The following is a 25,698-nucleotide window of genomic DNA, read 5'->3' as shown; positions in this document are numbered from 1 at the left end:
GCTTTCCAAGGGAACTGACCCTGCCCCTTGTGAAGTAACTGCCCCAGAAGTGGTCAGGGCTGTCCTGGCCACAACTCTGATGGCAGGGGATTCTTCCAAGATGGCACCCAGTCTGGAGCAGGTATCCTGCCCCTCTCTACCCTGCCTCAGTCAGCCCAGGGCTGCAGAGGTCAGGGAGGTCAGTGGACCCTTAATGGGCCCCTGTCCAGAGGAACCCCCTCATCAGCAGATTAGGGACACCCAGCAGAGTAGTTCTAGCCAGGTGAATATTCCTCTACAAACTGAGGGATCCCCCTTACCCCTAGGTACAGGTACCCCCCAGATGGACTTTGTTGGGCACAGGGAAACCTGGGGCATAGTTGCCCCAAACATTCCAATGCCCTCCACTACTCCAACCAGAGGGACCCAACCCCCAGCTGTAGGCAGCCAGAGGTTGACCCTTAGGGCCAGATATGACACAGTCATGGACAGAAAGGCTTCCATGGTTACCAGTGTGCTGAGGAAGTTGAGACCACCCCAAATAGGGCCTCACTTCCAGACTCAGACACCCCACCAGCCTACTTCTGTACCAGAAAACAATACAGGTAATTTCCCTAGACTTTGGAGAAACTCCAAAACCCCTTGGGGTAGGATTTCCCAAGTGGACCATGAGACAGGGAGCAACCATGCTAGTGCAGGTTCTTCCTTATATGGCCACTCAGGAAATAAAGGCTTAACTGGGCAAGGTTAGCCTTATCTCCTTTCGTTTGGGGGGGGGGGGTTATGTAGGAAGGTGGAATCTGACTATATGGTTGCCCCCACTTTTTTCCTGGTGTTTGAATGGTTTTTGACTAGTCTGGCAGGGATCCTGCTATCCAGGACCCCAGCCTATCTGCTTACTCCCTTAAATGATTGGTGTGCATATTAGATGCACTAGTGATTGGATACTGTGGTACCTTATGAGCCCCTAGTATATGGTACCTTAGGTACCTAGGACATTGGTACTTCACAGGCCTACCAGGGGCTGCAGCATGTATTATGCCACCCCTGGGAAGCATTCACAATCTGACACCACAGGCCTGCTACTGCAACCTGTGTGAGGTAGTGTTAACACTCCTCACTGAGGTATAGGTTCCTATATCTCACCATACACACACATATAAACCTATCAGTCACCCCTATGGTAGGCCCTATCAATCCCAAGGGCAGGGTGCTTGGTTTACTATGTGAGGGGGTGCTTCTGCCTGAGCAGGACCCCTCTGCAGCTGGCAGAGTCTATTCTCTGCTGCTGTTTGTGGATGTGGTTGAAGCATATACTCTCAAGTGCATTATAACCTCGCGGTAAATGCTAACTCTGGGATGGCTGCATCAAAACATGTCGTGTTTGGTGTCAAACGCTTTGGAATCATACCCCCACACCAGTAACTGGTGTGGGAGTAGGCTCCCACCCTTCTAGAGGGGACGACATGTACACACTGTACTAAACTGTAGAAATCACAAGGGATTTTATCGATTGTCGGACACTGTTGAAATCCGCAGGGTGAGCTGGAGTTGACATTCTGGATTTTGCAATGGATTTGATATCTCGGATGGATTTTAAATGCAGTTCATTTTGTGGAACTCTAAATATAGTTCATGCCATGGATCTTGGCTTGCAGCTCAGATTGAGGATTCTGTCCAGGACATTAGTATGAAAGTGATATCCTCCGTCTGGGATGCAGATGTGATTCTCTGTTTTGAGACATACCTGATGTGCATCCTGGCGTGCAGGTGATATCCTGGAAGATTGTGGTATGCAAGGGATCCTGAGATACAGCTGCTGTCACGGGGCTTGAAATGCAGCTGGTGACCTATATCTTGAGTTGAGTCTCACCTCATTCTGTCCAACTTGGTGTTTTATTTGCTCTTGAAAATGTTTTTGTACTTTGTAACTCAGAATATTTGTGCTTGTGGGTGACAATAGCATTACCAAGATGAAAGCATTGCATTCTGTGGTCTCTGTACTTGGGCAGGCATGACATGCACACAGCGGTGCCCATTCTGGAACCAGGTGCAGCTGGGTAGCACCGGGCAGTTTCTTTCCTTACCTTTTTAACGGAGTCCCTTCATTTCTGATCTTATGAAACCGCAGAACAGAGGAAGGTTACATTCAGAGTCTATTTACCTTTCAAGTACTCTCTCAGGGGAGTTGTCCAGATTATAATGGGTACACTCATGGAAAATTGTGAATTGTTCTTTGGGTTGGTGTTGGGTTCAGCTTCATTGGGTTTAATTGGTTCAGTTAAGGTTGGGGCAGTTGGGGGCAGGTACGATTGGACTTCGGTTACTGGGTGACTCATCCTGACACTGGGGAATCCCTAGCCCGTCACATGACATGACCAGCCAATCACGCGACAGACACACTGCACACAGAAGTGCCCACTTCTAGAAGTGGCACTTCCACACTAGGTACATACACGCCGCACACATCATCGCGCAGCATTCACTCCCACGAGTCCGCACATACCAAACTCGGGCCTGCACACCCCACGCATCAGGAACTACTAGGGACACATACATTCCCTATGCATTCCTATGGGAGGGCAGGCCTATCTCACCACATGCACTCAGAGCACGCACGCACTTTACCCTGGGACACAGGGAAAGTGCGCAGAAACCAAACAAATCACCACACCAAGTCACCAATAAAAAGCAAAAAGTTCAGGGGTGAACCTGCCAGAAGGGCCAAGTCCAACAGTTGAGTTAGGTGAGATGGGTTGTGTAAGGTTGGAGTGGGTTATGTTATAGAGTGCTGAGGTTTGCACACTGGTGCTGATGCAATAACATGATTTCACATACTCCACCAATCAGTATCCCATGGCAGTGGTTTCAGTCACAAAGGACCTGGACTGCCATCCCTGCTACCCCAACCCAATCCTATTACTTGTAGGTGAACACAGCACGTGCCTGTAGCCGGACTGTGCCAGAGTCACGTTCAGGTGCGGCTACTTCCCATTGGAGCACCATAGAGGGGGAGACAAGACAGAAGGATCACTGGGTGCTTGTGCACATGTCCGCAGCACAAACACGCTGCACTATACTCTTTTTGCTTTAGGGCCACTCGCACCTTAAAATCTGAACGCCTATTTCTGACTGCTTTGTGATACGCGCCCTGCTGTTTGTGTGAGTGCAAATGACCTCCTGGCAAATTACTGGACGTCCGTACAATCACTTGCGGGTCGCTAGCACCTCAGCCATGCTTTAATGTTTGGCACAGCATCAGTAGACTGACCCTTATGCTGCTATGCCTTTAATACTCTATGCCCTCAGTGTTTGACAGGGCATCAGTATACTGACCCTTATGCTGCTATGCCTTTAATACTCTATGCCCTCAGTGTTTGACAGGGCATCAGTATACTGACCCTTATGCTGCTATGCCTTTAATACTCTATGCCCTCAGTGTTTGACAGGGCATCAGTATACTGACCCTTATGCTGCTATGCCTTTAATAATCTATGCCCTCAGTGTTTGACAGGACATCAGTATACTGACCCTTATGCTGCTATGCCTTTAATACTCTATGCCCCCAGTGTTTGACAGGGTATCATTATACTGACCCTCATGCTGCTATGCCTTTAATACTCTATGCCCTCAGTGTTTGACAGGGTATCATTATACTGACCCTCATGCTGCTATGCCTTTAATACTCTATGCCCTCAGTGTTTGACAGTGCATCAGTAGACTGACCCTTATGCTGCTATGCCTTTAATACTCTATGCCCTCAGTGTTTGACAGGGCATCAGTATCCTGACCCTTATGCTGCTATGCCTTTAATACTCTATGCCCTCAGTGTTTGACAGGGCATCAGTAGACTGACCCTTATGCTGCTATGCCTTTAATACTCTATGCCCTCAGTGTTTGACAGGGCATCAGTATACTGACCCTTATGCTGCAATGCCTTTAATACTCTATGCCCTCGGTGTTTGACAGGGCATCAGTAGACTGACCCTTATGCTGCTATGCCTTTAATACTCTATGCCCTCAGTGTTTGACAGGGCATCAGTAGACTGACCCTTATGCTGCTATGCCTTTAATACTCTATGCCCTCAGTGTTTGACAGGGCATCAGTAGACTGACCCTTATGCTGCTATGCCTTTAATACTCTATGCCCTCAGTGTTTGACCGGGCATCAGTATACTGACCCTTATGCTGCTATGCCTTTAATACTCTATGCCCTCAGTGTTTGACAGGGCATCAGTAGACTGACCCTTATGCTGCTATGCCTTTAATACTCTATGCCCTCAGTGTTTGACAGGGCATCAGTATACTGACCCTTATGCTGCAATGCCTTTAATACTCTATGCCCTCGGTGTTTGACAGGGCATCAGTAGACTGACCCTTATGCTGCTATGCCTTTAATACTCTATGCCCTCAGTGTTTGACAGGGCATCAGTAGACTGACCCTTATGCTGCTATGCCTTTAATACTCTATGCCCTCAGTGTTTGACAGGGCATCAGTAGACTGACCCTTATGCTGCTATGCCTTTAATACTCTATGCCCTCAGTGTTTGACAGGGCATCAGTAGACTGACCCTTATGCTGCTATGCCTTTAATACTCTATGCCCTCAGTGTTTGACAGGGCATCAGTAGACTGACCCTTATGCTGCTATGCCTTTAATACTCTATGCCCTCAGTGTTTGACAGGGCATCAGTATACTGACCCTTATGCTGCTATGCCTTTACTACTCTATGCCCTCAGTGTTTGTCAGGGCATCAGTATACTGACCCTTATACTGCTATGCCTTTAATGCTCTATGCCCTCAGTGTTTGACAGGGCATCATTATATTGCTCCACATGGGTTTATGACCTCAATACTGGAGGCTATTTACTTCTACATCCTACTCAATACATACATACAGCACACAGCATGGCTATGCCCGTCTGTGATCACCATTTAATAGCACGAGTACCGTGGCACGATCGAGACCTCTTTATGCCTGCTATACCTTGTCGCACCAGATGCTGCACACCTCTGCTTATGTACAAATACAAGAACGTGCAGCCTCATGTTACCGCACTGGACTTCGATCAATATCTCAGACAATCTGTTGGAACTATTCATTTCCACCTACATTTATTAGCTGCCAATGCATTTATTTCATTTAATTTTGCTTTTGCGTATGACTATCGAGAGTCTTCACATTCTTAATTCCTCTGAGTTTCACTCTATTTTTGTCTTTCTTCCTAAAACTCTCTCCGATAAGGACATAGAGGATAAGGGGTACCCTGAGCTCCAGGCCTGGGCCTCAGCTGAGGCACCACGCCTGACCATTGCGGGTAAGGCTAAGCCACACCTGTTATAACACCTACCTGTTCCCATTGTTCTCCACTATGGTACTAGGTTCGTTCCACGGGTGCCAAAAATTAAAATAGACCTGCCTCCCTCCAATGCCTTTGATAGGTTTGGAACCTTGAGTTGGTCTTTTTCCTAGCTGGTGTTTTATTTTTGGATATGTCTACTTACGTATACCTTTTTATTCAGGTGACCACCAGTGGATCCCTTCCTTGGATTCATATTGGACCACTGGATGGCTTTCTATTATTTCACATATTATTTTGAGCACTTTTTGAGCAGAAGCACCACTTACATAGGTCCTGATGAATGCCACTTCACCTCTGTAGAGGGTCATAGGCAGAAACATGTTGGCCTACCTTTATGGTAAATCTCTGTTTTTGCTTGTTTTAATCCTGACCCAGGGACGCACCAATGAAGTTATTTGCGTATCCTGTAGCCAGTTTGAATTATCATTTTTTTCACACACGCTCTGCTTACCTCACCACTCTTAGCTCATTATGAGGGTATTTATTATACCTCTGAAAATCATCCGATGTGCTCCTCCCGCTAGTGAGGGTTTGTAGTCTGCACCATCACTAGGCATCACGGTGCGAGGAGGTTCCCGATGATGAAGCATGCCACCTATGGTGGGTGAGGGAAATCATCCTTTAAAGGAATCCTCCACTCTAGCTGGGTATACCGACCACTCTTTTTCTTTCTAGTTTAGATCCAGGTGTTTGCTTGTGTGCTATTATGTGCTTTTGTACATGGACATTAAGCGAATGACAATTTAAATGTGAAACAAAAGTCAAACAGGATGTGTTGATGGGGTAAAACAGACCGCTTCAGCACTTCGCCGCCTCACCAGCTCCAGTGATGCTCTGATTATTAAACATAAAAAGCCTCAAGGTTAATTACGGACAAAAGATCAGATGTGTATCAAGGATGAGTATTACCAGTTAGCTACTCACATCCGGTCCAACTGGGGGCATCATATAGAATAATATTAGTCCCCTGTGATTGCCTGTTCACTGAAGCAGGAGGAACAGTCATGTCAGCAGAGTGCAAGCCGGATCTCAAGTTTGATGGTCAGCCGGACGGGGGAGGTAAAGAGATAAGTAGATGGCAGGATGAGGGCTGTCCAGGATCACACCATTTATGTGCCACGCACCTGTGCATGAAATCACACACTGTACTAGAGCTAAAAGAAATCACATCATGACCTCACTACATACGTGTGAATGAAACACCACGCTACCAGAGATGAAAGCCCTCATAGTATCACCTTACTTCATCTTTTCCGAACCGTGGAGCGCTTAATTGAAATCCACGAGTTCCTGACGTCACCTTGGTACTCCGCATCCGTCCCCCTCCATGCTGCTGGTGGTGCAGCTCCTGTGCTGATTGTTGGCCCCTGCAGTGCTGATCCTAACCCCAGGAGCTTTGCTCCCACATCCAAGTGGCCTGCTCATCAGCAGTCCCTGACCGAAGGCCCCCTAAGCCCCATTGGCTAACATTGGGCCTCTGCACTCTGCATCCGGCCGCCCCAGTACCAATGGTGGTGCGACTTGAGAGCCTAACTGGACCCTGGGGAACCTTGGTCCTAACACCCAAAACTCATACTTGTAAGTCGTTTACACTCTTTTTCCCATAGGAACCAATGTTACGAGTTATGTTGCTAAAAAATGTCTAGGTGTTGACCTACTGTTTTGTCAGAATTGTCGTACTTACCTGTAAAAGACAACCTCCTGGGTATGATATCTTGGCATATCACCTCAAGTACTTGAAGTAACTGAAAAGTAATGCAAGAGTAATCAAAAGTAATCTTAAAGTATTTTGAACTATTTTAAAAGTAATACAAACCTGTAATCGATTCCAATACAGTCCACAATTGCATTTCTGTGTACAGCTTTGCATTTGAAAGTACTTATTAGTTGCCGGTGCAAAGTCCTGCTGGTTCTACAAAGTAAAATATAAGCATACCTTTTAATACTTTCCTAATTGGTCTGGATTCAGTCTCTGAGTGTGCGTCATAAGTTATTGCCTGAGTGAATACAATAAATTCTTAGCACTCCTTCCTGATAAGCCTAACTGCTCGCCCACACTACCACAAAGAGAGCTGTTAGTACTTGTCTAATTTAGCCTCTGCTATACCTCTGGGATCCACTGGACTCCGTGCACACTATACCTTACTTTGGTATAGTAGATACAGAGCCAGCTTCCTACACTCATGTTATCACCTTACCGCACACCTGTACATTAAACACCTCATGCCAGAGATGAAAGTCATCACAACATGCCTGCACCTCATGCCTGTGCAGGAAATAACACTGTACCACAGTCAAAGCCATCACTTGCAGAATCTGTACCAGAGCTGAGACTCGTCACATTGTGACCATGTCACACCCGGGCATGAAACCAGAACCTGTAGGAGATCTGAGTTATCACATTGTGACTATGTCACACCTGAGCGTGAAACCAGAACCTGTACCAGAGCTGAGACTCGTCACATTGTGACCATGTCACACCTGAGCATGAAACCTACACCTTTACCACAGTTGAGAGTCATCCCATTGTGACTATGTCACACCAGTGCAGGAAACAACACCCTGTACCATAGTTGAGAGGCATCACTTGCACTTCACACCTATGCATGAACCCAGAACCTACAGCAGAGCTGAGTGTTGTCACGTCATGACAGCACGTCAGGCCATGGCATGAAACTACACCCTTTACCACAGCAACAGGTATGGCATCATGCCTGTACATCGCACCTCTGCTTTAAACTACACCCTGCACCACATCGACAGTCGCGGCGTCATGCCTGTACCTCACACTTCTGCTTTAAACTACACCCTCTACCACAGTGCCAGGCCTAGTGGCATGCCTGTACCTCACACCTCTGCTTTAAACTACACCCTGCACCACAGCGACAGGCACGGCATCATTCCTGTACATTGCACCTCTGCTTTAAATTACACCTTGCATCACAGCAACAGGAGCATCGTCATGCCTATACCTCACATCTCTGCTTTAAAATACACCCTGTACCACAGCGACAGGTGCAGCGTCATGCCTGTACCTCACACCTCTGCTTTAACCTACACCCTGTACCACAGCCACAGGTGCAGCGTCATACCTGTACCTCACACCTCTGCTTTAACCTACACCCTGCACCTCAGCGACAGGCATTGTTTTGTTGCCTGTACCTCACACTTCTGCTTTAACCTACACCCTGCACCACAGCGACAGGCATTGCTTTATGCCTGTACCTCACACCTCTGCTTTAACCTACACCCTGCACCTCAGCAACAGGCATTGCTTTACGCCTCTACCTCACACCTCTGCTTTAACCTACACCCTGCACCTCAGCGACAGGCATTGCTTTACGCCTGTACCTCACACCTCTGCTTTAACCTACACCCTGCACCTCAGCGACAGGCATTGCTTAATGCCTTTACCTCACACCTCTGCTTTAAACTACACCCTGTACCACAGCGACAGGTGCAGCGTCATACCTGTACCTCACACCTCTGCTTTAACCTACACCCTGTACCACAGCGACAGGTGCAGCATCCTACCTGTACCTCACACCTCTGCTTTAACCTACACCCTGCACCTCAGCGACAGGCATTGTTTTGTTGCCTGTACCTCACACTTCTGCTTTAACCTACACCCTGCACCACAGCGACAGGCATTGCTTTACGCCTGTACCTCACACCTCTGCTTTAACCTACACCCTGCACCTCAGCAACAGGCATTGCTTTACGCCTGTACCTCACACCTCTGCTTTAACCTACACCCTGCACCTCAGCGACAGGCATTGCTTTACGCCTGTACCTCACACCTCTGCTTTAACCTACACCCTGCACCTCAGCAACAGGCATTGCTTAATGCCTTTACCTCACACCTCTGCTTTAAACTACACCCAGCACCTCAGCGACAGGCATTGCTTTGTTGCCTGTACTTCACACTTCTGCTTTAACCTACACCCTGCACCTCAGCAACAGGCATTGCTTTACGCCTGTACCTCACACCTCTGCTTTAACCTACACCCTGCACCTCAGCGACAGGCATTGCTTAATGCCTTTACCTCACACCTCTGCTTTAAACTACACCCTGCAGCACATCGACAGGCATGGCGTCATGCCTGTACCTCACACCTCTGCTTCCAACTACACCTTGTACCGCACCGACTGGCACTGCATACTGCCTGTACCTCACACCTCTGCTTCAAACTATACCTTGTACCACAGCGACTGGCACTGCATCCTGCCTGTATCTCACACCTCTGCTTTAAAGTACATCCTGCACCACAGGCGTGGCATCATGCCTGTACTTCACACCTCTGATTTAAACTACACCCTGTACCACAGCGACAGGCACAGAATCATGCCTGTACCTCTAAACAATACCTGAGCAGAGACTCATCGCTTCATGGCAGCACCTCACGCCTGGGCATGGCATCATTTCTGTACCTCACACCTCAGCTTTAAACTACATCCTGTACCAGAGCAGTGAAGCAAATATAGCAAATGACTGAAATCACTAGAAGTCTCACGATACACTTCACATCAAATCAAACATGATACCAAACTACTGAGGGCAAACCAGAGCTCATCGAAGTTTGCAACTTGACATGGGCAAGAAAGGTAGAGGGGAGCAGTGAGAGGCGCCCTTTTGTGGTGAAGTGTATATACTTGGGTCTTTCCAGTCAGGTGGCACGTGGTTCTGCAGAATCTATTCTAATCGTGAGAGTAATAAGAGGTCAAAACTGTCTGCCTTTGGTGAGCTGGAAAGAACAAGTATTTGGGGTATTTTAGTAACAGTGGGCTTTATTTTTTGCAGCTTCTTTGGGGACCCTGGAGTTCAGCCTTTTGTTTGATGAGAAGATGAATGCGCTGCACTGTAACATCCACCAGGCCAAGGTAAGAGAACCAAAACTGTGTCTACCTAACTGCTGAAATCACGAGCACACCGCGGGCGCTCCACCAGCACACCGCGGGCGTGTCACCGGCACACTGCGGGCGCTCCACCAGCACACTGAGGACACGTCACCAGCACACTGAGGGTGCGTCACCAGCACACTGAGGGTGTGTCACCTGCACACTGTGGGTGCTCCCCCAGCACACTGCGGGCGCTCCACCAGCACACTGAGGATGTGTCACCAGCACACCGTGGGTGCTCCACCAGCACACTGAGGCCGTGTCACCAGCACAACATGGGTGCTCCACCAGCACACTACCAGCGCTCCACCAGCACACTGCGGGTGCTCCACCAGCACACTGAGGGCACGTCACCAGCACACTGAGGGTGCATCACCAGCACACTGCGGGCGCTTCACCAGCACACTGAGGACGCGTCACCAGCACACTGCGGGCCCTCCTCAAGCACTGAGGGCGTGTCAACAGCACACTGAGGGCGCTCCACCAGCACACTGAGGGTGCGTCACCAGCACACTGCGGGCCCTCCTCAAGCACTGAGGGCGTGTCAACAGCACACTGAGGGCGCTCTACCAGCACACTGAGGGTGCGTCACCAGCACACTGCGGGTGCTCCACCAGCACACTGAGGGCTCATCACCAACACACTGCGGGCACTCCACCAGCACACTGAGGGTGCATCACCAGCACACCGTGGGTGCTCCACCAGCACATTGCGGGTGCTCCACCCGCACACTGAGGGCGCATCACCAGCCCACTGCGGGTGCTCCACCAGCACACTGCGGGCGCTCCACCAGCACACTGCAAGCCACCCACAAGCACACTGAGGGTTCTTCATCAGCACATTCCAAGCGCTCCACAAGCACACAGTGGGCACACCACCAGCACACTGCTGGTGCACCACCAGCACTGCACATGCTCCACCAGCACACTGCGGGCGCTCCACCAGCACACTGAGGGCGCATCACTAGCACACTGCGGGCGCTCCACCAGCACACTGAGGGCGCATCACCAGCACACTGTGGGCGCTCCACCAGCACACTGAAGGCGCATCACCAGCACACTGCAGGCTCTCCACCAGCACACTGTGGGAACGCCACCCGCACACTGCACGCGCACCACCAGCACACTGTTGCTGAACCACAAGCACTGCATGTGCTCCACCAGCACACTGCGGCCGCTCCACCAGCACACTGAGGACGTGTCACCAGCACACTGAGGGTGCATCACCAGCACACCGCAGGCGCATCACCAGCACACAGCGGGTGCTCCACCAGCACATTGCGGGTGCTCCACCAGCACACTGAGGGCGCATCACCAGCCCACTGCGGGTGCTCCACCAGCACACTGCGGGCGCTCCACCAGCACACTGCAAGCCATCCACAAGCACACTGAGGGTTCTTCATCAGCACATAGCAAGTGCTCCACAAGCACACTGTGAGCACACCACCAGCACACTGCTGGTGCACCACCAGCACTGCACATGCTCCACCAGCTTACTGTGGGCGCTCCACCAGCACACTGAGGGCGCGTCACCGGCACACTGCGTGCGCTCCACCAGCACACTGAGGGTGCGTCACCAGCACACTGCGGGCGCTCCACCAGCACACTGCGGGCGCTCACCAGCACACTGCGATCGCTCCACCAGCACACTGAGGGCGCTCCACTAGCAAACTGCGTGCACACCACCAGCACACTGCTGGTGCACCACCAGCACTGCACATGCTCCACCAGCACACTGCGGGCGCTCCACCAGCACACTGTGGGTGCTCCACCAGCACACTGGGGGTGCGTCACCAGCACACTGGGGGTGCGTCACCAGCACACTGTGGGAATGCCACCAGCACACTGCACGCGCACCACCAGCACACTGCTGCTGCACCACCAGCACTGCATGTGCTCCACCAGCACACTGCGGCCGCTCCACCAGCACACTGCGGGCGCTCCACCAGCACACTGCGGCCGCTCCACCAGCACACTGAGGCCGCTCCACCATCACACTGAGGGCGCATCACCAGCACGCTGCGGGCGCTCCACCATCACACTGAGGGCGCATCACCAGCACACTGCGGGCGCTCCACCAGCACACTGTGGGAACGCCACCAGCACACTGCACGCGCACCACCAGCAAACTGCAGACGCTCCACCAGCACACTGCTGCTGCACCACCAGCACTGCATGTGCTCCACCAGCACACTGCGGCCGCTCTACCAGCACACTGAGGGTGCGTCACCAGCACACTGAGGGCGCGTCACCAGCACACTGAGGGTGCGTCACCAGCACACTGCGGCCGCTCCACCAGCACACTGAGGACGTGTCACCAGCACACTGAGGGTGCGTCACCAGCACACCGTGGGTGCTCTACCAGCACACTGTGGGAACGCCACCAGCACACTGCGCGTGCACCACCAGCCCACTGCTGCTGCACTACCAGCACTGCATGTGCTCCACCGGCACACTGCAGCCGCTCCACCAGCACACTGCAGGTGCTCCACCAGCACACTGTAGCCTCTCCACCAGCACACTGTCGGTGTGTCACCATGTTAGAAATGGGATTTCTGTTTGGCTAGGGCTTGCGCCAAAGCCAGGCAGAAACCACCACTCTAGTCAGGGCTGGGGAGTTACACGCCAAAGATAACCCCTGCTCACCCCCTTGGTAGCTTGGCACGAGCAGTCAGGCTTATCCCGGAGGCAATGTGTAAAGCGTTTGCGCGCACACCCAGCAACAACACCCAAGGCCCACCACAAAAGAAACTCCACACAAGGTATTATATAAAAATAGCCTTTGTATTATACCAAACACATTAGATAATATTCACACAATTTACACTGTGCCAACTGGCACTGGGCAGAATTTTACAAGGGACTATTTACACGGGACAGGGCCACATGGACCACTGTCAGAATCAGCACAAATCACCAATTGTACGTATAGAACATATACTAACTGTAACACAAATTAGCACGGTAGAGCACAACCAGTAACTACTGGCGCAATAATGACCTCAGCGTCATCACACTAGCATCAGGTATAAAACCTATCCTGCATCCATCACAGGGGCATAAACACATTATGCCATTTCTCATTGGTCTAACGCATTAGACCTAACCACCTAAGTATACCTACTCTAGGGGCGTACATCACACAGGGAAGTACAATCTCCCTAACATCAACCTAACCAGGTAAAACAACCTCCTAGGCAGAAATGACCACATTTAGAGGTATAAAACACAGGGTGCACAAAACATGCTATACACAGTACATTTCCTAGCACCCAATCACATTAGCATGAATCACAATAACACTTCAATTACATTAGGGTCCAGGTCGCACCTAAACCTAAACGTAGCAGCTGCCCACTACTTGCTGGGCAGCTGGGGACAAGAACAGGGCCTAAACGCTGCAGCTGGCACTAAGTGCTGTGCAGCTGGGGGAGGCAAATAGCGGCAGGGGGTACTCATTAGCCCTTCAGAACAAACTGCGCCAACCCGCTACAGGCAGAACAGGGGAATCAAAGACGGCAGCTCAGCGCTGCACAGATCCCACGCATTCCCTTTTCCTCGGGGGAAACAAATAAAAGCATAGCGCTCACACGGCGCAGAAGAGGGTTGCAAAGGTCCTGGAGATGAAGGAAATAGATCCAAAAAAGGGTCCCAGAAGTCCTCCAGCACCCAGGACATCCAGGGGCTGAGCAGGGCCCAGGGAGGCAAGCCTTCCTCTGGGCCCCAGCAGCAGCACGCCCCTGGTAGATTCGAGTCAGAGCAAGAACATTTTCATGGGGTCACAGCCCCTCTTTTATACACCAAATCCTTTGTCTCAAGGTGCAGGGAAGGGGCGAACCAGATACAACTGGTTCTTGAGCACTTTGTTTTGCTCAGCCCCTCTCCCTATTCAGAGAACCGGCCAGGGTCATCAGTCGCACCACAGGGGGCGGAGCGAGCATTGTGTGGGGAAAGCCCAGCCCTATTCAGGTCCCAGGTATACTCCTCCCACTCATCAACATGCAGCTCTCTCCACCCACCACTGGGGCAGACCCATCCTGACTCCTGGGGCCAGGCACACCAGCCAATCACACGCCAGGCAGTCACTGCACATTTATGCCAGCGTCTAGAAGTGGCACTTCTACACTAGCTACATTGATGCCGCACACATCACCGCGCAGCATTTCATCACACGAGTCCGCACATACCAAACTCGCACCTGCACTCCCCACGCATCAGGAACTACCAGGGACACATACATTCCCCCATGCATTCATATGGGAGGGCAGGTCAGTCTCACCAAACCATACCCAGAGCGCACGCGCTTTCCACTGGGACACAGTGTGAAAGCGCCTAGAGGCCTAAAACCACTAGTACAACACAGGAAAAAGGCTAGGATACTGCAAAAAGTTCTAGGGGTGAACTTGCCAGAAGGGCCAAGTCCAACACACCAGCACACTGAGGGTGCGTCACCAGCACACTGAGAGTGTGTCACCAGCACACTGCGAGCGCTCCACCAGCACACTGCGAGCGCTCCACCAGCACATTGTGAGCGCTCCACCAGCACACTGCAGGCACTCCACCAGCACACTGCGGCCGCTCCACCAGCACACTGAGGGCGCTTCACCAGCACACTGAGGGTGCTTCACCAGCACACTGAGGGTGTGTCACCAGCACACTGCGGGCGCTCCACCAGCACACTGCGGGTGCTCCACCAGCACACTGAGGGCGTGTCACCAGCACACTGAGGGTGCTTCACCAGCACACTGAGGGTGTGTCACCAGCACACTGCGGGCGCTCCACCAGCACACTGCGGCCGCTCCACCAGCACACTGAGGGCGCTTCACCAGCACACTGAGGGTGCTTCACCAGCACACTGAGGGTGTGTCACCAGCACACTGCGGGCGCTCCACCAGCACACTGCGGGTGCTCCACCAGCACACTGAGGGCGTGTCACCAGCACACCGTGGGTGCTCCACCAGAAGGCTGAGGGCGCGTCATCAGCACACCGTGGGTGCTCCACCAGCACGCTGAGGGAGTGTCATCAGCACACCGTGGGTTCTCACCAGCACACTACCAACGCTCCACCAGCACACTGCGAGCTCTCCACCAGCACACTGCGAGCGCTCCACAAGCACACTGCGAGCACACCACCAGCACACTGCTGGTGCACCACCAGCACTGCACGTGCTCCACCAGCACACTGCGGCCGCTCTACCAGCACACTGCGGGTGTTCCACCAGCAAACTGAGGGCACATCACCAGCACACTGTGGGCACTCCACCAGTACACTGCGGGTGCTCCACCAGCACACTGAGGGCACATCACCAGCACACTGTGGGCGCATCACCAGCACACTGCGGGTGCAGCACCAGCACACTGAGGGCTCACCACCAGCAGACTCTAGGCGCACTACTACATCGTTGAAAACAGGACCTCCTCTAGGGAATGAGAATGGACATTCTACTTACTGGTAGTTGAGAGAATGTTGACAGCACAGAAATGGAAACAATGATCTAGCGACAAATTTCTGGGGGTTTCATACCAGGTGTTTCTGTGCATGAAAAGTTAGAGTAAGTCATGGATTTGTCCACAAAGATTATATGTTTTGCATTTGTTTGATGAACTGGGGATGGACTGGATCTGGATTATGGGAGGAGACGTGAGAAACCCTGTTTAATTATAATATTCAGATATTCAGGCTATTAAATATGTCAGTGCCAGGGAAGTGAGTGGAAGGGGGTGGGGAGTTGTTGGGATTTTTAGAGGTAAGGTAGGTTGAAAGAATGAGGTTGTGGTTCACTTAGGGGATTGTCGGTGGTCTCGCCCTCTCGTGTGGTTTGGCTTGACAGCGCACCCGTCGCTGTAGCTTATGTGATCAACCTTAAAACAGGGTTTTCAGGAGCACTACAGAAAGGGGCTTTGGCTCTGCTCACATGTTGGTGGACAGCAGTACGTGTTTTGATTGGGCAGAAGTTGTGTGCTTCCACAGGAATAGTGCTTCCCCTCCATGCAGCTGTGTTTATCTTGTTTGTTTATCAGGCTGCATGAGCCTGTAGCAGTATGGCTGCCCATAGAGGGCTCACTCACACATATAAAGGATCACATGTACAATAGGATGGGACTTGAACTTTTGGAGGTACAAACGTAGGCTCCACCCAGGCGCGCAACACCCATTGGGCTCACCGGGCTTCAGCTCCCCCCGTCATGTGTGTCAGCCCGGCTGAGACAGCCTCGCGGGCTGGCGTCCGTCTAATTGCAGCCAGACCCGAGTACTTCACAGGTCTTTAAAAGACCATTTACTCGTTAATGAGGCTTTTGTTGTGTTTTCACCACTTCTTACAGCCACTCTGCCTATGGCTGGAAGACTTAGCCCCCCCCCCCCGAAATCTTTTTCAGCCCCCCCCGAAATTTGGCTCTAGTTGCCCGCCTGGCTCCACCCACATCTTGGTTTCCCTGAGGAGCTGACTTGGTTGGGCTGAGGTTGTGTTCTTCCACCAAATAGAGTGCTTGTGTTGAGCTTGTTGCAATGCTTATACTCAATACAGCAGGACTCATTGGGGTATGGTGGCTAGAAAATAACCGAGGCAAAAGGCCTGACCTGTTTATTTTGAAATGTTATGAAAAAGGCCGGAGGCCAGATTATTTTGTTTTGTGGAACACATATGTCAAAGTCAATAAGCATTCAAGAGTCCATGATTGTTCCTCTGTATTAAAGCCCACAGATAGGTATTTTCTTACATGAATTCTCACACACTACCACCGTGTGACAAACCATGGATATAGAAAAAATACTGTGAGAATGCTTGCTAAGAGTACTTAGAAGAGGTCGTATTTTGCTTTCCCAACTGTACTTTTGTATCATTTCTAACTCTATGACTGAGCGCCTGATGGTTGCCGCGTGGGAACACGCATGCTAAAGACAGTAGGTTTGAGCTGGTTATGGTGGCGAGCTAGAGCCCTGATTTGTGAACTGGGAAACATTATGTTCGATACCATAGGCCTGTTCTGGTTATAAAAAGTTATGACAAATACTGTTGGTCTAGCTTATTTCTTGTGAAAAGCATTTGTTTAAGCCAGTAGGCCTTTAACAGTTAGTTGTGATGACATTGTGTGGCAGGCTATAGACAGGTTTTGTGTTACATGAAATCTCACAGATTACCAAACTAGACAAGGGTTTTGGCATTGGACACCCAGCCTAACAAACCCTGGAGGTTTCACTGTGATGAATCTTGTTAGGCCCTATTAAGAGGGGCTGTTTATTATTTTGTAAACTGTGTTTTCCTACATATTTGTAATTTTATTACTGATGCATGATGGTTTGATGGTTGCCAGTTATGCACACTTGAAAAGGCCTGTGCTGGTTACGGTGCAAAGCCAATAGTAAATGTTATAGGCCTTATTGAGTATTTGGAAAAAGTCATACAAGAGTCCATAGGTTTGATCTATTTATTATAAAAGGCTATGACCAAGCCAGTAGGCCTGGTCTGTATATTGTAAAAAGCATGAGTTCACAGATTACTGTAGCAGGCAAGGGTGTTGGTGTTGGCGACCGACCCGAGCAAACCCTTGGGACAGACGAGATCCACTGTTATAATCTTTAGTAGACTCTGTCATGAAAGATAGTGTTTTTCTTTACCAACTGTACATCTGTGGACATTTTATTTTTATGACTATAGGCCAGAGAGTTGCCTTGTGGGAAATATTTTGCTGAGAACAGTAAACTTGAGTTGGTTATTGTGACAAGCGGATGATAACACCGATGGGCCTGACTGGCATGCAGGCAAAAATGAGACCAGAAGACACAAGTCTGGTGTGTTTATTATGAAATGTTCTATCAAAGCCAGTAGCCTGGCTCATTTATTGTGAACAGAATTTGTTAAAGCCAATAGGCCTTTAACAGTGAATTGTTATCAACACAATGTTGATTCCATGTAATCTCACAGATTACCATAGCAGGCAAATGTATCGGTGTCGGTCATTCATTCCGACAAACCCTGGGAGTAGAAAATGTTCACTGTAGTGACTCATGTTAGGCCGTATTGAGAGGGGTTGTATATTGTTTTTGCCAATTGTAATTCTGCACATATTTGTGTTTTTGTAACTGTATACATGATGGTTGCCAGTTTATGAACACTTCAGTGGACCTGTATTGGATATAGTGTCATGCCGACATTAAAGGGTATAGGCCTTATTGGTTCACTGATAAGCGTTTCCGTCGGATTCTTTAGGAGTGAGCTGCTTATCATAAAGAGCTTTAGCAAAGCTAGCAGGCGTGGCTAACTTAATGTGAAAAACGGGTGTTAAAGGCAGCAGGGCTTTACACGTGGGTTTTTATTACACTTTACTGAAGCCTGTAGGCAGCCGTTTTGTAGGGCTGTGAGAAGTACACGTAAATTGCCTGCGCCCATTTAAGCAAAATATCTAGAAAATTCTGAAATTACTCCTAATTATGCTAAATTAATATCTTAACACTATAGGTGAGTGCATAGCCCGTAATTATGCGTAATATGCCTAATGTCATTTTTATTTTGTTACTTGGAATCTCACAGATTACCTTAGTAGAAAAGGGTTTTGGTGGCTCTCTGGAAGAAGCCCTGGGGATAGGAGATTTGCACAATGGTAGTGTTCATTAGACCCACCAAGCTCCAGTTAATGGAACCTCTGGCGCAGGGGAGTAATGCCAAATGAAGGGGGCCCCCTGCAGAAAGTGATGAGGGGCCCTGCGTCTCCTATAGCTCCCAGATATGCCTTGGGCTCAGTAGGAGCCTTTCCTCTGCATGAGATCAATGAGCCCGAAATGCATTGGGTCAAAGAGATCCACTGCCGAGGATGTTTCATGTATGTGTCATGCTCCAGAGAAAGGCCTGGATTGGCATATCTGTTGCAGTAGAAAGTGTCGAATACATAAAGTGCCTCACATGTGACAGGATAAACATTTCTGAAGAAGATAATTTGTTGGAGGAAATGGAATAAAAAAATTTGATTAAAAGTGGATAAATTATAAAGTTTTTTTGGTACCAAAGACGGAGTGCTGTGCGTTCGGTTGGCGTGTTACCTCGCTCCAGTTTTTGAAGTGTTTTCATGCACGTGGTACCTGGGCAGACCACGTTACCGAGCTGCACGCTAAAGGATTAAAAGGAATAAACTTTGTAGAACGAAATAAGTGGAAGAAATAGGTGTGCACTTGCCCCCCCCCCCTTTAGAATTTATTGTATGACTGCCCTTCAGCCAAGTTGCACCCATGGAGTACTACAAAACGTGTCAAGTGGAGACAGTCACATGTGTAATGGCAGAAACATTCATCCATCCCAGGAACGGAGGCTTGAGATCCATGTTTAAAACTAAGACGGACTGTTTCAGGGATGGACTATGTACGCACATTTAAGAGTGAAAACAAGTTCATTAACAATAAGCAAGCTCGTGCTTTTTAATTGTATGTTTTGAAAGTTAGAACAAAAATAAAATCGTTTTTAATTGGCGTATGGATAACATCTAAGGGTGGGCGGGGTATTCAAGAGTGTGGCCTGGGAAGGTGCCGATAAGAGGGAGTGTTGGTAACGAGGTGTTTTTAGCAGTGCCTTATGGGATTCAGAGTCATAAAGTTTGTGAAAGTGAATGGTCTGTTTCACGGGATTGGTTTTTGTGGAGGGGTGGAGTCATCTGCTCGTATTTGAACAGGGAAACAGCAGTACTGATTTATTTATTTATTTATTTTATGAGTTTTATATAGCGCTGGCTAGACCCGGAGGTATCAGAGCGCTTTACAAGAGTATCAACAGAGGTACAATAAATTACACAAAGTTACACATTAAAAACAGGGGGTAAGGACATGAGAATACTCGAGGATGGCAAACGAAGACGCTAGGTGAGGCAACGGAAAGCAGTGGGATAGCAGTAAAAGCGGCAGAGAATAGGAGACAAGAACAGTCTAAGGGGCAGAGGAAGGAAGAGGGGGGGACAGAAAGAAAGGGAAAGGAAGGCAAATAAGGACAGGAAAGTGAGAGTGAAACAAAACGAGAGAGGGAAAGGAAGGCAGATAAGGACAGGAAAGTGAGAGTGAAACAAAGCGAGAGAGGGAAACAGAGATAGTAACGAGTTCGACAGCGAGGAGTAGGTCAGAGGCACAGGGGAGACGATAGAAAGGTCGCCTGGCTGGGACAGAGGTAGAGGTCAGAGTTTGCTAAGATGGCGGATCATGTATAAGGGAGTAAAAGAAGCAAGTCACAAAATGGTGGGGAGCACAAGGGTCCAAATCCGAAAGTCAAAGGGGGAAAAAAAACAAGCATTTGCAATGCAATAGGTCTCGCATTTACTTGAGTTTGAGCTATTGACATTGCAAATGACAATGCCTTTTAGTTTTGTTTCCGTTTTAAAAAAATAAATAAAAGGCATTGTTCTTTACAAAGCCAATAACTTAAACTCGCGTAAATGCGAGACCTATTGCATTGCAAATGCTTGTTACAAGTGGCATGAGGTCAAAGTAGTGAATAAAGCTGCTTCCTGGCCGGTAGTAAATGTCATTGAAGATGTTTTTGGGCGTGAGGGTTTACCCAAGGTCATAGTTAGGGACAATGGGGGGCAGTTTATTTCAGAGGTATTAAGACCTTCATGAAGCAAACTGAGATAGCACATTGAACTACGGCCTTTTAAGGGAACGTAAACTTTGAGTGCTGGTATGGATTGGGAGGATGAATTAAGGAAAACCATAGGCACATTCTGAGTAACTTGGTGTGAAGCAACAGATCATAGCACCTTCGAGTTGATGAGAGGGAGGTCTCGACATACTAAGGACAACCTGGGGTGGTAGATAACACCAAGAGAGTCAGCTGGTCTGCTAATAGAGTTAGACGGCGAATGGAGTCCGGGCAGGAGAAATACAAGCAAAGATATGATAATCTGCACGGAGCGATGACAGTGAACCTCAAAGTAGGAGATGTGGTGAAAGTGCAAAGGGCAGGCTTGTGTGCGAAGGGGGAATAGGTATTCTGGACCTTTGAAGGTAGTCACAATACTGTGTAACTCTGTCCTGTTGAGTGATGGGAAGGTTTGGAATGCCAAAAGTTTAGCATTGCTCAAAGGTTTAGTCAGCGAATCTACTCCTAAACTTTTTCCAAGTACAGGTGGAGTTAGCGTGGAGCGTGAATGGACAGACAACTTGCCGGCCTGGATCTGACAAGATTAGAAGTTATAGATGGTGGAAATGCCAGAAGTTCTACTAATGGTGGAAACTTAGAGGAGGAGACTGGGCAACCGTTACTTCTAGGTTGGGTAGAGTAACCGTGAAACCTAAACGGTTTGATGACTATGTTGTACCTGTGAATTCTAATGCATAGTTTGCTCCTTCGGTTATGTTTTCCAGGGAGTGAACATTTATTTTTTGAATTTGTATTATGTAGTATCAGAAACTGATATAATGTGTGTACCTTGAGTTATATTTCGGGGGAAGATGTGTTGTGTTGCACTACGCATCGCAGTACACCAGTGGGTTTGCATCAGTACATAGGATAGAATGCAGTGAGGTTGGAATGGTGTTAGCTCTTAATAGGATGTCGGTGAGAGGTTCACAGTAGAATGCTATGTGATGTTTCTGAAGAGGGTTGGATCTCAGCCGGTTGTGCCTGGCCATGCCAGGGGTTTTGAGACCAAGGATTTAAGCTGAGAAACCTCTAAGCTTGTTGACTGTTATTTACTTAACACATTCCAGTAATAATCCAATAGGGGTTGACAGATGTCAAAAGGTTGAGAACTGCTGGTCCAGATCGTTTCAGATAAGAGCAATCATGGGAAAAGTCCAACAGCAGCTGATTTGAATGAGCTTTCTGGAACCTCGCGGTAATGCATTAGTCTAACCCCTTTCAGCCATCCCCTCCTCTCCCCATCAAGCCAGGGCGTTTTCTCCCCTTTCCAAGGTACTTGCAGCTCTTCCAGTCCTTTCTCTTATTTTCTGCATCTCAGGCTGACTCTGCAGGTTTTATTATTATTATCTGTATTGGGATTTCTTCAGTCTGCTGAAGGGGAGGCCTTGTGGCCAGTCCCGAACACCACTAATGACACATTTACTAAAAAAAAGTGACACAAAACAGCTCAGCAACCAAAGTGCTGCGTCACATTAGGGGGTGAGAATATCACGGAGCCATATTTATGAAACATGGGTCGCAGCCCTCTTCCCTCCTGCTGCCCCACAAACAAAAAGCTGCCTGGCACCATGCAGACACTTGTGCACTCCAGTGGCAAGGTGTGCGTGATGTATAGCATATGTTTTGTGCTTGAAGAATGCCCTTCCCTTCCAGTACAATAATCCTATGCTAAGAGTAACTTCAAAGCTTTTCACACATTACACGTGTGGTGTAAAGTGCCACACTCAATAAATGTTTGAAATGTTAGGAGAAATAAAGACATTTTTCCTTGGTAAAGGTTGTGGATAGATAGCCCTTTGCAACAGAAACATGGGTGGAAGCCAGGGCATGCTCATGTACCACTTACAGGACACCCCCATGACACAAGGTAACACAAAGCGATGCTTGTGACACTTTAAGGACTGCTCTCCAGTGCAAGTAAAGTTGTTTACTGGAAAGTAAATAAACTATCAATACTTTGTGCATGACTTTCCACTGGAGCAAAGTGTCGATAACTTTGCTCCACAGTGCCCTTGAGAAGTTACTGCTGCCTCAGCTGCAAGCAGTCTACCCCAAGCCTGGAGCCGGGGGCACTAGACAGCAGAGCCCTCCTAAGCCTCGTCTTCCTGCGGGGAGAAGGTGAAGGCACCCCCGGGGGGCCGGGCCGGCCTTCTCTTGTGCCTCACTGGATGGATGTATGCACGTGGCATGACCATGAGCTGACGTATGGATTACCTGCTTATCCTCTGTGAGGATGGCTTGCAGCCTCCAAATCAATGTGGGACACGGATCGATGGAAACGATTGGAATTTGCATTTGGCTGTGAGTTACAGCTATTGATTAGTGGAAGGAGCCTGGTGTGTAAGCATCATGTCTTCCAGCACAGACTCCTTTTTCATGTCAGTTAGAAGACATGTTTCATTGAACATGTAACAAGAGATGAATTGTTATTTCATCGAATGCACGTTTCTGACGCGCTTTTATTCTGTAAATGTATCATGAATATCTGTGAGAAGCGAGAGCAAACACAAGCACATTCACTGATAACGCAGCGACTATTTAGCTGAAAAGTAATTCCAGAAATGTCATACATTTTATGACTGTCTCCCTTCATAATTTTGTCATTTTGATCACTTGCTTTTCGGCTTCTTTCTTTTAGTTTTCGGTTCTGAAACACACACAGGACAGGTTCCGTATTTGCTGTGGTTTCTATTTTCGTTCGCCTCTCCAGCTTGTTTACCCTTGGCCCGAATCCATCCTAGGTAATGGAGTTTGCCATCTTTGACAACGGAGACTTCCATTTCCCCTCAAATTTTGCAGAGTCATGAACATGTCCGCCTTTGGCGCGGATGCCGTCTCTACCTCTTTTTCCAAAAACTGCGAAAGGGTAAAGTCATTCAGGTATAGACATCCTCAGAACCCCCAGTGCGACGTCAGTCAGGGGCAGGCGCCTTTTTTACAAGGTCATACAACATCCACAGCCAAAATAATGTAGTCTGATTGACCTCCTTTCACCTTATATGTCCGTAAGGAAACATTCGGGTCGCACTCCTTGGTGCCCATGGTCTATGTCCGACACTGGAGAGAACCTGCGCCCAGGTCGTAGACGCAGGTCGCAGACGCAGGTCGCAGATCGTAGACGCAGCTCGCAGACGCAGGTCGGAGACGCAGGTCGCAGATCCAAGTAAACACAGCACCAGGTTCCACCTCCATCACAGAAGCCTCAAGCAAGACTTCCCGAGCTCTGCGAAGCAGTCCCTTCGGCACGCACATAGCGCTTCGAGGCAGCATAGTTGAGCTATTAATTGTGATGTTACAATTTGTTCAGTTTTCACTGCTTTTGAAAAGCTTAGCTGCTTTGTATTAACTTCTGTGATGTTACCAATTTTGTGCACTAGTTCTCGACATCTTAAAATAACAATTTTAAAATAAATATGTTGTAATACATATTCTGTTTCTAGTGATCAGAGTGAGTAAATCATGAATGAATGGTCGTTTGGATTACCACTGCTCCCTGTTAGTAACCCAAAGCAATGACTCCACCTCATTTGCATATTGGGTGGGGTTCTGTGGGGGCTACAATAACCTGTCTTTCACATTCAGCGCTGGGGCTTTGGACTACGTTCACTCGTGTCACCCGTGGGTGTGAAAACAAACCTCGCAGAGCCGAGCCAGACACTCAGGGCCCGATTCACAGAACTAACTTAAGACAAAATCCTAAACTTACTACTTTTGGTATTCACAGAAGTTAGGATTTTGTCTTAAGTTTGTCTTAAGACAAACTTAAGACAGACTTAAGACTGACTTAAGACAGACTTAAGACAGACTTAAGACAGACTTAAGACTGACTTAAGACTGACTTAAGACAGACTTAAGACAGACTTAAGACAGATTTAAGTTAGGATTTTGTCTTAAGTCTGTCTTAAGTCAGTCTTAAGTCAGTCTTAAGACAGTCTTAAGTCAGTCTTAAGTCTGGCTTAAGTCTGTCTTAAGTCTATCTTAAGTCAGTCTTAAGTCTGTCTTAAGTTTGTCTTAAGACAAATTTAAGACAAAATCCTAACTTCTGTGAATACCAAAAGTAGTAAGTTTAGGATTTTGTCTAGGATTAGTTCTGTGAATCGGCCCCATTGTTTACCCCACAACGGTCTGGACGTAACGGGAGAATCCACCGCGGTTTGTGTGTCGAAGCCCCTCACTGCACGATTGTTGCACGTGGATCGGGGCCACTCATCTCACCGGCTCGGAGGTCATCCGGGGAACCGTCCCTGGGATGGAGGCGCAGAGCCGCAGAAGGAGGCGCCTTTCATCTCCAAGAGACGCATTTTACAGTCATTGACTCATCTTGAGTTGGGCGCGAAGTGGAAATTGGGAGCTAATTGTTTTTGGGTGGGTTTTCACTCTGTGCCCATAGCAGGGTAGTGCCAGTACCGCCCACTTGTCAGACCAGGAGGGAGTTGAACGAGCCCCACTATCAGGTGCAAACAGCGCTTACATTATTCCAGATGATTCCATCTGTTGGTTTCATTTTCATTCTATAATGAGCTTCCTGTGGTCTGGATGATCCGGGGGGGCTCGGTGCCCTGCTCCATGTTTTTCACACTGCCTTGAGTACCCTTTGGCTCTTTTGGCAAGCCGCTGCATTCTGGAAATGAAAGCAAATCTGGGGTGTCCCAGGGCTGGTCCCAGCCCCAGGAATGTTATATCATCTGGCTTATCCCAGTAGCATATGTGTGCCCTGTGACTGTGGCACAGGGCCTGTCCCAGCAGCATGTGTGTGCCCTCTGGCCATGGCACGTGCCTGTCCCAGCAGCATGTGTGTGCCCTGTGACTGTGGCACAGGGCCTGTCCCAGCAGCATGTG

At 48.9% G+C, this 25,698-nt stretch overlaps 1 protein-coding gene across 1 annotated transcript in view; it reads left to right on the top strand.

Annotated features, from left to right (window-relative positions):
* LOC146839455 (double C2-like domain-containing protein beta) overlaps positions 1-25,698 on the top strand; it is a 452,840-nt gene that overhangs the window by 293,107 nt on the left and 134,035 nt on the right. Inside the window, exon 2 of the mRNA XM_085651504.1 lies at positions 10,144-10,223. Within this exon, the coding sequence (XP_085507630.1) occupies positions 10,144-10,223 (80 nt within the window). The remainder of the gene's footprint in view (positions 1-10,143; positions 10,224-25,698) is intronic.

Source organism: Triturus cristatus, chromosome 4_1, assembly GCF_964204655.1.
Source record: "Triturus cristatus chromosome 4_1, aTriCri1.1, whole genome shotgun sequence".
In the NCBI taxonomy this organism is placed as follows: domain Eukaryota; kingdom Metazoa; phylum Chordata; class Amphibia; order Caudata; family Salamandridae; genus Triturus; species Triturus cristatus.
Note: the sequence above shows the minus strand (reverse complement) of the source record. Positions and strands in the feature narration are given on the sequence as shown.